Raw genomic sequence first — 15,443 nt, forward strand, 5'->3', positions numbered from 1 at the left:
TATATAACATAATATAATATATTTTATATATTTTATTAATGTATATTTGTATTATATATAACATGGGTATTTATCCATATATGGGTATTTTGGTAATTTATACGGGACACTATATATATTGTAACGATGGGGTTCTTTTAAGGGTTAAGGGAAAACAAGGATTGCTTTGTAATAAGAGATAACAAATAAGCGTGAAGAAAAGAGCTATTATAACCTTATTCCCTATTGCCAGTAAAGAATCTCTCATCTCCCATGAACATAGGCATGTTGTAAAATCAGGTATATCTTTACATTTTTACGTTGTGGTTGATTGTCTTTCTTTTGTGTTTGTTTCTTTTTTTTTGTTTTCGTGGATTGTTTTTCATATCTACAGTAACCCCTTTTCCGGCCACCCAATCTTGTCAGAAGTCTTGTAATTGAAGCTACCTAAAATCAATGAAGAGAAAGAAAAAGGCCAAAGGGGTCTCGAAGCTTGATTGTCAATAGTTCCGTGTGGCTTCTCTGATCGCAAAATAGGCTGGAGAATGTGCTCTCAATTATTTAGTTTTTAATCCACCTGAGTGAGTGAGTGAGTGAGTGAGAGAGAGAGCTTCACCGGGGAAGAGAGTGTTTATATCCATTGCAAAACATGGGATTGTATTTTTTTTTTTTTCTGTTTTTAACTTTGACCATTTTACACCTTTTACCTGTGAGCTGGCGTCCCATTTTTTTCTCGAGATATGAATGTACATCTTATAACACAAAAGTGGGGTCCTATACAGCCCGTATGGATAAGGGGCTCATAAGATCATTACTCTATTAATAATACTAATATTATATATTTATATTATGCATACTGAATAGTGATCAACAAAAAAGTTATGAAAGATTAAATTTTTATCTCTTTTAGGAACTTAATCTTTCACTTTTTAACAAATGAATGAGAATTTTTATTGGTAGATTAGTTTATGAGCTTTTCATGAAAAGTGAGAAACAAATGTGGAACTTTTTCAAAATCTGAAATAATACTTTCATAAAAACAAACACACTCTAAGGGATTGTCTATAAAGGGACTATTTATCTTTTGTACAAAAGGTCACAATCACTTGTATCTTTTAAATTTCGATTGTAAGATTGTCATCGAATATATACAAAGTTTCAAAAAGAAAAAAAATTCAAGACATTCAATTTGATATTTAATGAGTGAGAATGATAGCAACCTCCATGTATGAAAGATAAATGATATCTATGTAGACAATCCCTTAATTTTTATCCCTTAATTTTTACTTTATAATGCACGCAAAGACTTTCCCTGAATTGAATATGCTAAAACACCGAAACATTTTCTTTCTTGGCCAAACAAAAAACTTTCCAAAGAAAATCTGATAACATTCTCTATATCACTCACTCTTACTAACCCTGATATTCTTATAAAAAACAACAATTTAGATACAGTTTATTCCGTTGTAAACTTCACAAGTGTAACGCCTAACTAGAAATCATTCACATTTTTCAAGTTATGATGAATTTCTGTTTCCATCTAATTGATACTTCAGATCGTTAATTAAATGTAGCCTCTTATCACTTCTCATTATTTCCACATGGAATACAGAGCTCAAAGCCAAAGAGTAACTAGCGTTCTTAATAATAGCCAGACACCTCAAATCGTGTCTATACTAACACTAATCATTCATTAAAGTGAGTAAATTCCTTTTCCATATATCATATGATCCCACAGAAGTATACTGCCCACTTTCTCCCTAGGTACTTTGAAGGATTTGTTTTTTTCGATTTAAAATTTTGTGATCCTCCTAAGAATAGCCATATATGTTATTCTCAAAAGAAAATAACATATTTTAAAAAATTTAAACACCTAAGATGTTACCCAAAAAGTAGGAAAAACCTTGTTCAATATTTTGAAGTTCGTTTTTTCAGGCACTCTAAAATTTGGATTTTTCTTTCTTTTTCCTTTCCACTTTTGTTTTTCTCTTTTTTTTTTGGCAGGGGGTGGGTTCTGGTTATATCACCAAAACGTGGGGATCTAAAAATAGCTCTAGTTTAGGTTTTGGGATTGTATACAATGAAACCATTTACCTGTGATACAAGGAGGTCACAATGACTTATAACTTCCGATATGAAATTTGATAGCATGGGTGTGTCACAAAGTTTAAAAAAATTTCTTTTGAAATTCGAACTTGATCAATGAAATAAATGCAACCACCCAATTTCACATCCAATGGTCAAATATTAATTGTGACCACCTTGCTCCAAAGGTAAATAGTCTCTTTATATACTTTCCCTTAGGTTTTACCTAAGTGAGCAAAATAAAAAAATGCTGCCACAGGAGCAGGGAACCTTTTTGCATTTTTTGTGCTGTTTGATGCTGTTTATAGAAGTGAGTAAAGATTCTTTTTCATGAAATTATATGACAGTCACCTTTTTTCTTTCTCATTAAACACTAACATAAACCTCAGCATTATACATCCATAAAGGAAGAGAGAACAAAAGGAAGTGAAACCTATGTTATCCATTTGGAAATACACTGTGCACAAATCATTTAGAGATGGCTTTAACAAAGCGGTTTAATGAAGAAAACATACCCATAGCCGCAGTCAGCAAAGAGGGGCCTTTCTCTGACTTCTCAGCCACATCCCCAAATATTAGCTACAATAGAAAATACAAGAAGTCAGAATTACCTCACCTCTTCAATGCAAGCATTTAGTGTGTGTGTGTGTGTGTGTGTGAGAGAGAGAGAGAGGAAGCCACCCCCATCCTTAGGAGGAAAAGAAACTATTGTATGATAGTGTTTCAAAAATCGAAACCGGGCTCCAATTTGACAGGGGTCTAATTCCAATTCCCTCAGTTCGACTAGGAAGATACCCAAGTGAGACCAGGCCACAGTTAACCAAAAAAAAAGAAAAAGGATATTCAGGAGATTATAGGGATTTTTTTATCTGGAATCGTCAGCCTCCTGGTTCCAATCCAACTCGGCCTATTTTGATTTGGATCGATGACTTTTGAATCACTGATTTATAGGGTTTTAACTTCTACGAGTTTGTTATTTAAAGGATTGATTTTGTAAAAATCTCGGGATAACTGCTGAAACTTCTGAAATTTGAAACAGGCCTCAGGCATTTGTTAATAACTTTGAAACTGGTGGTAGATTATATTTCCTTTTCTACGTAGATCAATTAGAAAAACAAAGAGAATTAGGGAGGATGATGAGGTCACAGAGAGCGAAAAGTGATCAGAAGGTTTCTTTGAAGCTCTAAGTTTGCGTTTTCCTGATGTACAGGAAACCTTGTTTGATGATACTATGCCCATTCCAGGAACCAGTCTCTTTTCATCTTCAATGAGGGAAGGCCAGCACTTTATCTTAGTCCCATAATTGTCATAACATAGGAGCATGAAACTACCATATCAACTACAAGAATTGGAAAGCACTAGAAACATACATCTAGCTCATCTGCATCAGGACGATTAGGTTGCTCTTTGGCAAGTAAATACCGGTTTGGCCTCTCCTTATCATCATAGAAAACCTTCCATAGCCTTGAAAATTTTCATAAATGAAATGTTAGTAGAAGAACTTTAAAATCTTAGTACAATATCTTTCAAAAACCAGGCACACTTGGCTGGCAGCAAAATAAAATAAAGGTTTTTCTGTTACCCCGGATAGCATCTGAACACTGCACCAGATGGCAAAGGCTTCATGGAATATACAGTTGTGAAAGAGCTGCCAAAACCAAGAAGTGACGATTATAAAAAGAAGAGGAGAAAAACTGAAATATAACTGTTCTAGCCTGCATATTCTTTGAAGCAAAAGACCAAATCCGAAAGCATCAGTAATATCAAGTAATACAAGCATTGTTGTCAAAAGCATTGAGATGTTGTCAGGCAAACTTTTGCAAAGGATTGAATAATATGATCATTATGGATTGTATTGATTACCATTTATTGTTATTGTTAAAAAGATTGCTTCTACGATTTTTGTTTTTTTTGCAAAGCAACAAAAAGGTTGATTTTCTCCACTTGCATTTGCATTAGTTTTGATATTGGAGGATTACCTTAAGAAGTATCTCCGCAGCTTTCTAACATTATAACCAACTCCTACATCTTCACTGATAAGTCGTGGATTCCACATGATGAGAGGTCTTGGCTAGCAACATAAAAGCAGCAAGACATGGTAAGGATAAGCACCCTTCCTAACCTCGAAACTGTAACAGAGAAAAAATACTGTCGATATGCCCATGTGACGAAGGAGAAAATATTGCAAAAACACGTCTATGTCCCGAACGAAAGCAGCTCATTAATTAAAGTAAGCTTGTCAATGCTTTCCCCATCTACAATGACAAGAATGCTATATAACTTTTTAACGTTCCAACAGATCATTCAAAACTCAGAGAATTTCCAAGATCTGCTCCATACATTCTTACTTAGATATCCAAGTCTAACTAGCAAGAATATAACAATAGAGTTTTCACTACATCCAAACTTGAATCCTTGCTGTTGAACAACACAAGAAGAAACATTAAAGAGTTCTTGGACCTAACGTTCTTTATGGTTGAAAACTGAAATAAGGTTCTTAAAAATTCTTTATTGCTGAAGCATATTACCATGAGCACAGACATATGGGTAAACTCATACATATGAAGAGGATCTGTACCGGCTCATCAGAGAGTTGAGATGCAATTCGCTCAACATATTCCAACATCTGATAATCAGGAACAACCATGACTACAATCTCGTCTTCACGTTGTACTGGCCTTCTGTCACTTAAGCTGTTAAAGTGAAAACAAATAAACCTTGGTGATTATTACATCCAAGTAAAATCAATGGGTTTTATGTTCAATTGGATTAGACATCTGGTGATAACTGCATTTACTTGTTGCAACCAAACTTATTGATAATATTAGGACTAAAACAATATATGGGAGATGAAATTGCAGTTGCTGTTCTAGACTTGGTTTTTCCCTTCTTGTTTTCTGGGGGTGAGGGGGGGATGTGGGTGGTTAGTATGTTATTTGTTCTAGACCATTACTTTATACTGGCCCCATGGCCAAGAAACATCCCTGTCCATACAACAAAAAAAAGGACAAACAGTGTCTACTTTCTAACAATGAATAAGGTTTCCAACTTGACAAATAACGACATACAAAGCATTATGGAAGAAAAGAGTCATAATTGAAATTAAGATAACTTGCATCGTAAGAAGAGAACACTAAAATGTCCAAACCTTTAAACAAGGATCATGGTCAGATACAACAATCCCAGTATCTGGGAATAATGTCAATTTCATAGGAATGTAAAACTCCAACACAATCCTGATCATTACTTCATCTGTTCACAGTCAACTGTAGACGACGATTACCGTGAAACAAGAGCAAATCATCCAAATTCACCGAATTCAGAAGGAAGACTTCAGAAAAGGTGGTACACAAGCTTTACATTATGGAAGTTTAGAATTTTGAAAATTGACTTAATTATCCTTGAAAAGTTCATTTGTCTTTTATTGTTGAATCTTTCATCTAAGGTATTATTCACCTGGATCCCTTGTAAGTAGCACAGACATCTAGAAAGAACTAAGATTTTAAAATCCCTGTGGAGTGGCAGAGTCGTCTAGAAAGAATGTAAGATTACAAGATGACTACAGAAAACAGTGAAATGGCTGTCCCTCAAAAAACATAGAACGGCATAATACAAAAAGCATTCGGTTGATGACAGTGTTTACCTGGCAAAACCAAAAGGAGCATCTTCCCACCGATATTTTAAAAGTGCAGCTGCTCCAGCATCAGGGAAAATGGCTTTTATTCTCTATGTATTAACCCCATCTAATCAGAAATCTAATAATATCAATTACAGGCATAGAAAAGTGAAAATAAAATAAGGCATATACCATATTGTGAAAATGTGGTATGTAGAACTCTAGCAATTATCAGATTTCAATATAATCTTTAAGAAGATTTGTTCAGATTAAAATGTGTGCATGGCATTGCATAGAAAGCAAATATAGCCATATGTCTAAATGCAAAGATACAATCTGGACAATATAATGTGCGCAAGTCATAAGCAGCAAAGCAATATCTTCTTGCGATATTGAATGCACAAACGAACTTAATGACCAACAAAGCACCAGCAGATACTGGTCCCTAGAAAACCCAAGCAGCACACAACCAAGTGATGTAAATTTATAAGCCCCATTACAAGAATAACATTCAATTACAACAGAATAATATGAACTAGAGGCATTTTGTTTTTTTTTCTGTTTTTTTCAGAGAACAGAATCTGAGAGCCATTAAATGAAGAACAACTCCTTTCGAACCTGATATCCTGTTTCTTCTCTAAGTGAGTCCAAGAAAATTCTTGATAATTCCCATAGCTCAGCTTGAGCACCCTCCTCATCAAGAAATGTTAGCGCTGGTATCAATAGTTCCACCTGAAAAATTAAGAATAATGACCATGAACCCCTTTCAATAGGACTAATATTACTACAATAACCCAAAATTTCCCAGCAAACAAAGGCTTACATGGAATAAGACAGAAGTCACTAATTGCTGCTGATACAATAAGGGGGGTTTTCCAATATTTAAGGATATTTACTATGCATAGCTAACAAAAGTTAAAGGCAATGGGACAGCTCACACTAACACCAAATTAATGAATTTGAAAATGGGATCATAGTATCCAAAACTACTCAATTTTGCATAACTAGTAAACAGAAGATAAAGGGTAGGCATTTATGAACAAATTTTCATAGAAAGAAGTAAGAAAAACTGATAACTCAAACATGAATCACGACAAAAAACTTTATGTTACAATTCAGTAGAACTACATTTTAATAATCAAGCACATAAAAAAGACCATGATAACATCACAAGAGAAGCAGCATATGGAATACAGACTTACGATAGCTCTCATTCCACCCGAAGAAATAAAGAGGGCACTCGCATTACTTGACTGTCGAATTGCACCCTCCAAGTCAGAAGGTAAAACACTAAAAGAAGAACAAAAAACATCATATACAACGTCAAATAATAATGAATAGAAAAGGATCATATAAACTAACATGCTTATATTATGGTGTATGCCACTTTGAAAAGTAGAGGTCCTTTAGGCCCCAAAATTTTGCAAACATGTAGATCTCATTTAGGCTATAAAAATTTAAAAAAAATAAAAAGTTCGCACATAACAACTGGGGGATAATGAGCCTGTCATTTCGGGTGAATCCAAGCCATGCATTTCGTGTACGTAGTTCTAGCAAGAACTCAACATCAATTTTTTTTTAGTATTGTTTCTTTTTTTAATCAAATATGCGTAAGATTTCAGCCTTAAAAAATCCCTCTTGCAACCAAATTTGGAACTCGGCATATACTCTATCACTCTATCTATATGCTCATCGGCTTATAGAAGTAACTCCCATAATAAAGAGGAGTCGTCATCCAAAAACTAGATTTCTATATAAAATTTTCAGATAAATTTAGGACAAATTTTGGGAAAATTTCAAATCACTAGAATTCTATAAATTTTTTGATGTGGGTGGTCCTTTTACTCTTGGAAAATATTTGGGACATTTCTAAGAAATGTGAGGAGGACTTATATTTATAGAAATGTTCCTAAAATTTATCGGCTTCAGAATATATTTCAAAAAATTATCATTAAATTTTTTTACAGATTTCCACAACAACTTCTAATCAATTTCCAATGCTTTAATTGGAATTTCAAACCAACTTCATGGAATTCAAGTGAATTTCAGTATAATTCACTGAAGTACACGTTTGACTTCGAAGCGTATTGGTATATTACATTAGAATTCAGTAAAATAACAGCTGCCCGGGTTGAAATTTAGCAGAAGGGGACTGAGTTTCAAAAACAATGGAAAATGGATCCAACAGGTAGCCTCATTGACTTGAGAGAGAGAGAGAGAGAGAGAGAGAGAGAGTCCTTGAGAGAGAACCTGTCATCTTCTTCTTCTGGTTCTTTCGACTCCATAGCCTCCATAGATTCATCAGAAGCTTCTTCAAACCCTTCAAATTTCTCAAACTTCGCATGTACACTGAGATTTCGAAATCCATCATACAAGCTAGATCCATAAAAGAAAGAAGTACTCAACCGAGTAGTCAAACGATTAGGACAAGATACAGTTAAATTCGAAATAGAAGTCAAAATATTAGGGAAAAATCGATCCGACTTTGAAGAATAAGAAGCAAAATTAGGGCAAAATCGAACCAAATAAAAAGGAGAAGAAGCAGAATTTGGGGAAGTTGCAGGGATAGAGAGCGAGCTCGAGACAAATGCCATGGTCAAAACTTCGCGCCTTATCTAACGACGTCTATATTTATTCGAGACAAAAAAGGGCCATTACATAGGCATCATAGTGAGCATTATACTACATGTATCATAGCATGCCCCTCCGTCGAACAACGTGTGTCCACGCTCGTGTGATTAGGCACGTGCATTATTTTTTCCGACCAATTGAGATCGACTAATAACCGACCTCACTGGATACTTCATAGATTTTTATACCTGTATGGTCACTTTTATGTTTCGTAAATCTTCTCATATACTAATGAAAAGGAAAAAGTTTATATAGCTACGCCGTTTTAAACAATCAAATTAGAGCACACCTCAAAAATTTCATTAGAAGAGGTTGTTTTGATGCCCAAATATTATCAAATTGATCACCTCTGCATGGACTTGAAAAAAATAGATTTCAAGTTTTGAAAATAGTGTATCTTGTAACTATTTTTTTACCATCAATTTTCAAGATCTTCAAGTTTTTATAGATCTGTACGATCTGCATTGTTTTTGAAGCTTTAAATTTTATAATTAAATATAAAAATAAAATTTAAGGCTATCACGAAGATTTTCAATACTAAAACCATATTTTTTGCCAGAAGGTGTGCTTTACTTTGATTGTTTAGAACATCGGTTTCATACAAATTGCACCTTTTTTTTTTATTTCTTTTAATTTTTTTTATTTTATTAAATGTTAACATTGCGCCTATTTTTCATTAGGGTGTGATTTGTATTTTGTAAATCATATATTATAGTAATGAAAAATAGGCACAATGTTAACACTTAAGAAAAATAATAAATTAAAAAAAAAAAAAAAAAAAAAGGAAGTTTAGTCCAATCCGTTTATAAATCAGTCAGCATCCATACTTATTTCTCTATATTCAATGGAAGAGGGTGAAGAGAAACGGCCCCTAGTGCTCAGAGGGACCTTACTCCCATGCATTTAAAAATAATGTGCTGGCTAAACCAATTAAGGAGTTTCTCATTTAAAAGTAAGGTCACAATTATTTTTAGCCATTAAAATGTGAAATCCAATCGATTGAAGTGTGTAACAATATTTAAGAAATTTTATTTTAGACTTTGTGCTCATTCAATAACACGTCTTCAACTACTTGATTTTACATCCATCAGTCAATAATAATTATGACTTCTATGGTAAAAAAATAATTGTTTTCATTATATACGATTTTTAAAAATAAATGGCATGCTTCTGCCTTGCTAAAAGAACAACTAGCAAGGGGTTTGGACAACCGTAGTAGTGTTTTAACTTGCAGTTTTGGTTGTTTTGGAGATACCATCAAATTTTAATTTTACTATAGTAGTCTTAAAGATCTGCTGTAATGTGGCTACAAAATTCTTTCCTGACCCTAACAAGGATACAAGGTCGGCCATGACCAAAGCACTTGAATATTTGCAGCAGACCACTAAATCCAACCAATTGGACAACCAACCTATACCTTGGCCGGTCCACTACCAAAATGATCCAACTAAAAAAAATCTCTACACTAAATCAATGGAAAGCAGCTGAGGACAACATTTTCAAACAGATAATAGGATATAAATTAAGTACAATTTCAAATAAATATGACGCCACTATAGATATATTAAATATGATACTTCTAGAGAAATAAAACATTAATAAAAATATGAATGAGCAAATAATTAATTCAATAAATTAATTTTTAGGAAAAGGAATTAGTAAAAAACAAGTAGGCAAGATCTCCTATCTTTACCATCATAAATGACGTTGAAGATTATAAATAAATAAATATATATATATATATATATATATATATATATATATATATATATATATATATATATATATATATATATATATATATATATATACATGGGGTTTCCATAAAGAAGCAACCTTAAACAATCCATTTAAGGTGCAACTTCAAATTTTATCATAACATATAATTGTGATGTAAAATATTTTTAAGATTATCTCAAAATCTATTTTTATATCTAATTATAAAAGTTTAAACTCCAAAAATGATTAAAATCAAGTAGATCTATAAATATATGAAAATCTTGAAAGTAGACAGTCTAAATAATGTGTTGTAAGATGCACCATTTATGGGGACTCAAAATCCATTTTTTTTTCATAGTCATTCATTTCCATGTTGAGATGATCAATTAGAGGGTTTTTCAATATTAAAACAACCTTTTTCGATGGATTTTTAAGTGCATCCGTAGTTCTACATTTTAAGGTTGCAACCTTATATAAACTTTTCCCTATCCTATGAGACCCTTCCACACCCATGTGTGTAGGATCCCAGAGGATCACCATTAAATTTGACACAGATATCTAAAAAATTTATAACATGGGTATGAGACTTGACTTTTCTAGATATCTGTGCCAAATTTAATAGTGATCCTTTGGGATCCTACACACATGGATGTCGAAGGGTCTCATATGATCATTATATATATATATATCAAAGATGCTAGAAGGAGCCCACTAGCTCAAGGGAAAAAATGAGCCCAGCGGCCCAGATTGAATCTGAACTGACGATCACGAATATCCGGTAGTGTTTGAATTTTAACTGTTTTCCTACAAATCCAAATCACTTGAAATTTGGAAGGAGTGTACATCAATAGGTGAATCTTCGAAAAATATCAAAGAAATATTTTACATGAAATAAATTTACTAAAATACCCCCAAAATGTTTTGGGGGTATTGTGGTCAATTTATTTTTCACAATTTATTTTTTTTATATTTTTATTAGATGCAGATTGATGAGAATAACACACACCTAAAATTTCATATGATTTGGATTCGTAGAAAAGAAATGAAATTCAAACACTACCAAACATCTGTATTCGTCAGATCGGCTCAGTTTCAATCTAGGCCGTTAAGCTCATCCAAGCTTTTATATATATAAATATATATATATATATATATATATATATATATATATATATATATATATATATATATATATATATATAAATGCTGGTGCATGCCCATTAACCTACAGTTACATATAAGCCCAACGACCCATATTCAATATGGGCCGATCCAATGATCACGATTGCATTTCGTACTTTTAATTATTATTTTTTATATAAATCTAAATCACTTGAAATTTTTGGTGTGTACTCTTTAAAAATATTTTAATCTAATAAAAATATCAAAAAAATATTTAATATTTTTATTAAATGCACGTTTATTAGAAGAATAGACACCTAAAATTTCACATGATTTGGATTTGTAAAAAAAAAATTAAAATTAAAATACAAAATGAAATCATATCCATCAAATCAACAAAAATTCTATGTAGCTATAGGCTAATAATGGGCCTATACCAACATTTCTCATATATATATATATATATATATATATATATATATATATATATATATTTGAATACATTTAAACTACATTTTGACTATAAAATGATTGTGATGATCGACATACACTCAAACCCCATATGAATTCTCATAATTACGTTTTTTTGGTAAAATAATAAAAATCCATAATGTAGTACCCCGTTTGCTTTTGTAAACCTAAAATACTGAGTTTTTAATAAATTTTAATATTTTTTGAAATTATTTTTAAGACGAACCTAGCCAATACAACTTATTCTCTAATCCAGATCATCGACCCACTGATCCAACTTAGTTTTCCGTATAGATGATTCGGATCACCAACCGTTTTTTAAACCTTGCTTAGAGTGATTAGCTTCGCTTTTTTTAAAAGTAAAACCCGAAGACTCGGCTGATTTGAAATGAATTTCATAACACTTGATATAAAGACTACTAAGAGACTAAAGACCCGGGTATTGTATTTCTTCAAAATTAATAATATTAACTAACTTCCACGAAAAATAAGGTATTATTCTGCAGCACAATATTAAAACTCGACAAATCAACTGCTAAGTTTCGAAATGAAAGAACGAACCCAAGGCCTTGCTTTTCAAGTCATGAGGTGCCACTGTGAAATCTTGATTTCATTCTTACTCAGTTAACATTCAAAAAAATAATAATAACAAATAGAATCTCAATGTGACTCAGTTGATTTCTGTTACCAACTCAACTTGGTCCAGAATCTTTCTTTTCTTTTTTTTTTCCTTTTTAGTAGTTCAATAGGAAAAAGGGCCCCTATCCATTGTAGGAATAAAATCCAAAATGTCAATGTTGAATACCAAGTGTCCCTACGCTTAATATACATGAAATAAATATAGTAGACCAATGATCACTTAACCTGTATGCCAAAGAAAAGGACCCGAAAAAGCAGAACATCGTAACCTTTTTTCCTTGATTGTTATCATGTTGGTCTTCTATTGATCTCATTTCAACCATATACGAGGATGGGGTATTCGGACCGCTCAGACAAATTGCAGCTGGTCATAGAGTTTCAAATCCATTAATAACCATGGAATCAAGAAAGGCGCCTGCTTTGGCTATTCCTTTAGCTTGAGCATTACTCTCCCTACATTCAGGAATGAATTCAACCTGCTTTGATTCCAATATGTCCTAAATGTCTATCACCATCGATACCTGCTTTGATTCCAATATGTCCCAAATCTCTATCACCATCGATCTTAGTCTCCATCCGTTTGTTCACTATACAACACATGATTGTACCGTTGGTTCACTGTTTGTGTTCATCGAATTCCCCTCCACAATTTGGGCTGGCAATTGCCCAAGAGGCCCAGCCTTAAAAAACTAGGGCTTGGGCGAGGGCCACACAAGGCCCTGACTCAGCCCAACCCTTTTCTTTTTCCTTTTTTTTTTTTCTTCGAGCCCAATCTGGGCTGGCCCTATAGGAACCAGGCTCGGCCAGGACCCATTGATTTTAACTTGGTCTTGAATCAACTTAAGGCCTTACAATACTGTTTTGACTTCAGTTTCATTAGCAGTGCATTCTCCAGCAGCCCCTGAATGAACATTGTTATAGCATTCTTGTCGCTTGTGAGACAACTCAATCCCCGCTCACCAAGATTCCCCAAGGAACATCCGTGAAATTCATCTTCATCCATTCTTGTGCTGGAGGACACCAGTTAGCCACTTTATTTCATCTATGATATATCATTTTTCCAACCTCAATATTTGTGTAACCATTCACTGGTACCCTGCAACCATCCCCCAATCTGCCAGTGGCCAACTCTCTACCCTGCAACTGTCCTACAGGCAGGCAGTCACCTTGAAACATAATGACTATTGCGGTTCTTCCATAACTGCCATAACAGTGCAGCCTAAAGGATTTTCCATATAAGCTGGCGTGTTTAGAGGGCTGTGCTGGAGCTTAGATTTTCTGAACATATATGTCGCTGAAGCTGGCAAAGGAACATTTAACTGCATTGCCCAACTTCAGTTTTATAATCAACTCCCATCATAGAAACAGATGACAAGCAGTCTCCCCAACCCTTTTACACAAATACGAAACATTGATTACGACTATCCCTCCTAACTGATCAGCTGTCAACAGTTGCCAAATAGACAACAGTGAAATGAAGGCTTGAATTTTGTAAGGTACAGGAAGGTTCAATGATTTATCAAATCATCTCAATTTTTGTGGAATAGTAACTGATATACTAATCTTACCTAAAAGTCCTCCTTAGCCACTGGTTCCCATTTAACTTCATCTCTTCTACTCAGGCAACAGTAGACATTCATTGAATCACTCAGAGACTGGTAGAATTCTGCAAGGAAGGTATCTGGGATTCTGTTATACCTGCAAGTAATCTCCCAATCGGTATTATCAAGTAAGCCCTGAGACCAAATAACTAATCCCTGCATTTGGCTGAGTAACTGCCCTAAACAAACCTGGAAGTTGGAACTATGAAGGCATCCCACCTAGCCATTTATGATGCCAGAACAGGGTGGTCTATCCCTACCTATGTCCACAATGCTATTAAGCAGGTTTGCAACTCGTAATCCCCCTCCATATGCCAGACTATAGATATATATATATACACACACAAGGACGTCACAATCACTCTTGTCTGTCAGATTTCAAATCAGGTGGTTATGAATGTATTATTGACTAGATCAATAGTCAAAAAAAAAAATTCTCTAACTTTGTGACACACCTCAAGCTGTCTAATTTGAAATCTAATAGCTAGTAGCAATTGTGACCTCCTTGTAATAAAGATAATAGCATCATAATATATATATTATGATATATATATAAGGAAAATGCTGGCATAAGACCACTAGCCTACAACTACATATAGGCACAACGGCCCAGAATGAATCTGGGCCGATCCAATGATCATGATTGCATTTCGTATTTGAATTTTAAATTTTTTTTACATAAATCCAAATCACTTGAAATTTTAGGCATATGTTCTTTAAAAATATTAGAATCCAATAAAAATATCAAAAAAATATTTTGTAAAAAATAAATTGACCAAAATACCCTCAAAGCATTTCATGGGTATTTTAGTCAATTTATATTTTATGAATTATTTTTTTAATATTTTTATTAGGTGCACGTTAATGAAAAGAATAGACGCCTAAAATTTCACATGATTTGAATGTGTAGAAAAAAACTTAAAATTCAAATACGAAATAAGGTCGTGTCCATCAAATCGACCCAGATTCAATCTGAGCCGTTGGGCTTATATGTAGCAGTAGGCTAATAGGCATACACCAATATGTGAAAATCTTCCTGTTAGCTAACGTGAAGATATGAGCCCAACGGCATGTTTTTCTACAAATCCAAATCATTTGAAATTTTAGACGTGTTCTTCTCATCAAGCAGCACCTAATAAAAATATAAAAAAAATAATTCGCAAAAACCAAATTGACCAAAATACCCGCGAAACTTTACAGGGGCATTTTGGTCAATTATTTTTAAGTAAAATATTTTTTTGATATTTTTCTAAGGTTCACCTATTTTTGATGAACACACACCTAAAATTTCAAGTGATTTGGATTTGTAGAAAAAAATTTAAAATTCAAACACTATCGAGCATCCATGATCATCAGATCGACCCAGATTCAATCCGAACCTTTGGGCTCATATCTTCTTGTTAGCCCTTGGACCAACAGTAGCATCATCCATATATATATATATGGAAAAAAATTTCCAACGCCTATAAACGAAAATGAATAGTGATTTCGCCTACCCTCATCACCGTCCCAATTTCATCGCACGGTCACGATTGTCCGGTAGTGTTTTATTTTTCATTGTTTTTCTACAAATTGGAATG

The 15,443-nt window shown here is 33.5% G+C and overlaps 1 protein-coding gene and 1 long non-coding RNA gene across 5 annotated transcripts; both read right to left on the reverse strand.

The window, feature by feature from the left end:
• Window positions 1-2,388: 2,388 nt before the first annotated feature.
• On the reverse strand, window positions 2,389-8,353 carry LOC18431994 (DUF1995 domain protein, putative (DUF1995)). Of its 4 annotated transcripts, XM_020665776.2 has the most exons (10): window positions 8,203-8,300; window positions 7,931-8,056; window positions 6,883-6,970; window positions 6,299-6,412; window positions 5,708-5,790; window positions 4,643-4,757; window positions 4,044-4,135; window positions 3,647-3,712; window positions 3,435-3,528; window positions 2,389-2,643 (listed from the first exon to the last, which is right to left on the reverse strand). In XM_020665776.2, exons 2-10 carry the CDS (start codon window positions 7,972-7,974, stop codon window positions 2,533-2,535), a joined length of 807 nt encoding a protein of 268 aa, XP_020521435.1. In that variant the 5' UTR covers window positions 7,975-8,056; window positions 8,203-8,300; the 3' UTR covers window positions 2,389-2,532. The 4 variants fall into 4 exon arrangements, 3 of the variants coding, with proteins under 3 accessions (XP_020521435.1, XP_006842168.1, XP_088724375.1); XR_016056429.1 differs by having other exon boundaries at window positions 5,708-5,807; window positions 7,931-8,350; XM_006842105.4 differs by having other exon boundaries at window positions 7,931-8,335.
• Window positions 8,354-12,333: 3,980 nt separating this feature from the next.
• Window positions 12,334-13,961, reverse strand: LOC148782143 (uncharacterized). Its single transcript, XR_016056430.1, has 2 exons — window positions 13,831-13,961; window positions 12,334-13,704 (listed from the first exon to the last, which is right to left on the reverse strand). It is a non-coding gene; the product is annotated as an uncharacterized LOC148782143 (long non-coding RNA).
• Between the last annotated feature and the right edge of the window lie 1,482 nt (window positions 13,962-15,443).

The sequence above is a fragment of the Amborella trichopoda genome, chromosome 5 (assembly GCF_054954075.1).
Source record: "Amborella trichopoda isolate Santa Cruz 75 chromosome 5, AtrichopodaSantaCruz75HAP2 v2.0, whole genome shotgun sequence".
NCBI lineage: Eukaryota > Viridiplantae > Streptophyta > Magnoliopsida > Amborellales > Amborellaceae > Amborella > Amborella trichopoda.

Excerpts from the sequence above, each read along its gene's own strand:
- LOC18431994 (XM_006842105.4), bottom strand. The coding sequence starts at position 8,274 with ATGGCATTTGTCTCGAGCTCGCTCTCTATCCCTGCAACTTCCCCAAAT. Across the intron at positions 4,758-5,707 it reads GCTCCTTTTGGTTTTGCCAG|CTTAAGTGACAGAAGGCCAG; the intron begins GTAAACACTGTC and ends TCACTTTAACAG. Across the intron at positions 2,644-3,434 it reads CTGATGCAGATGAGCTAGAT|CTAATATTTGGGGATGTGGC; the intron begins GTATGTTTCTAG and ends TTTCTATTGTAG.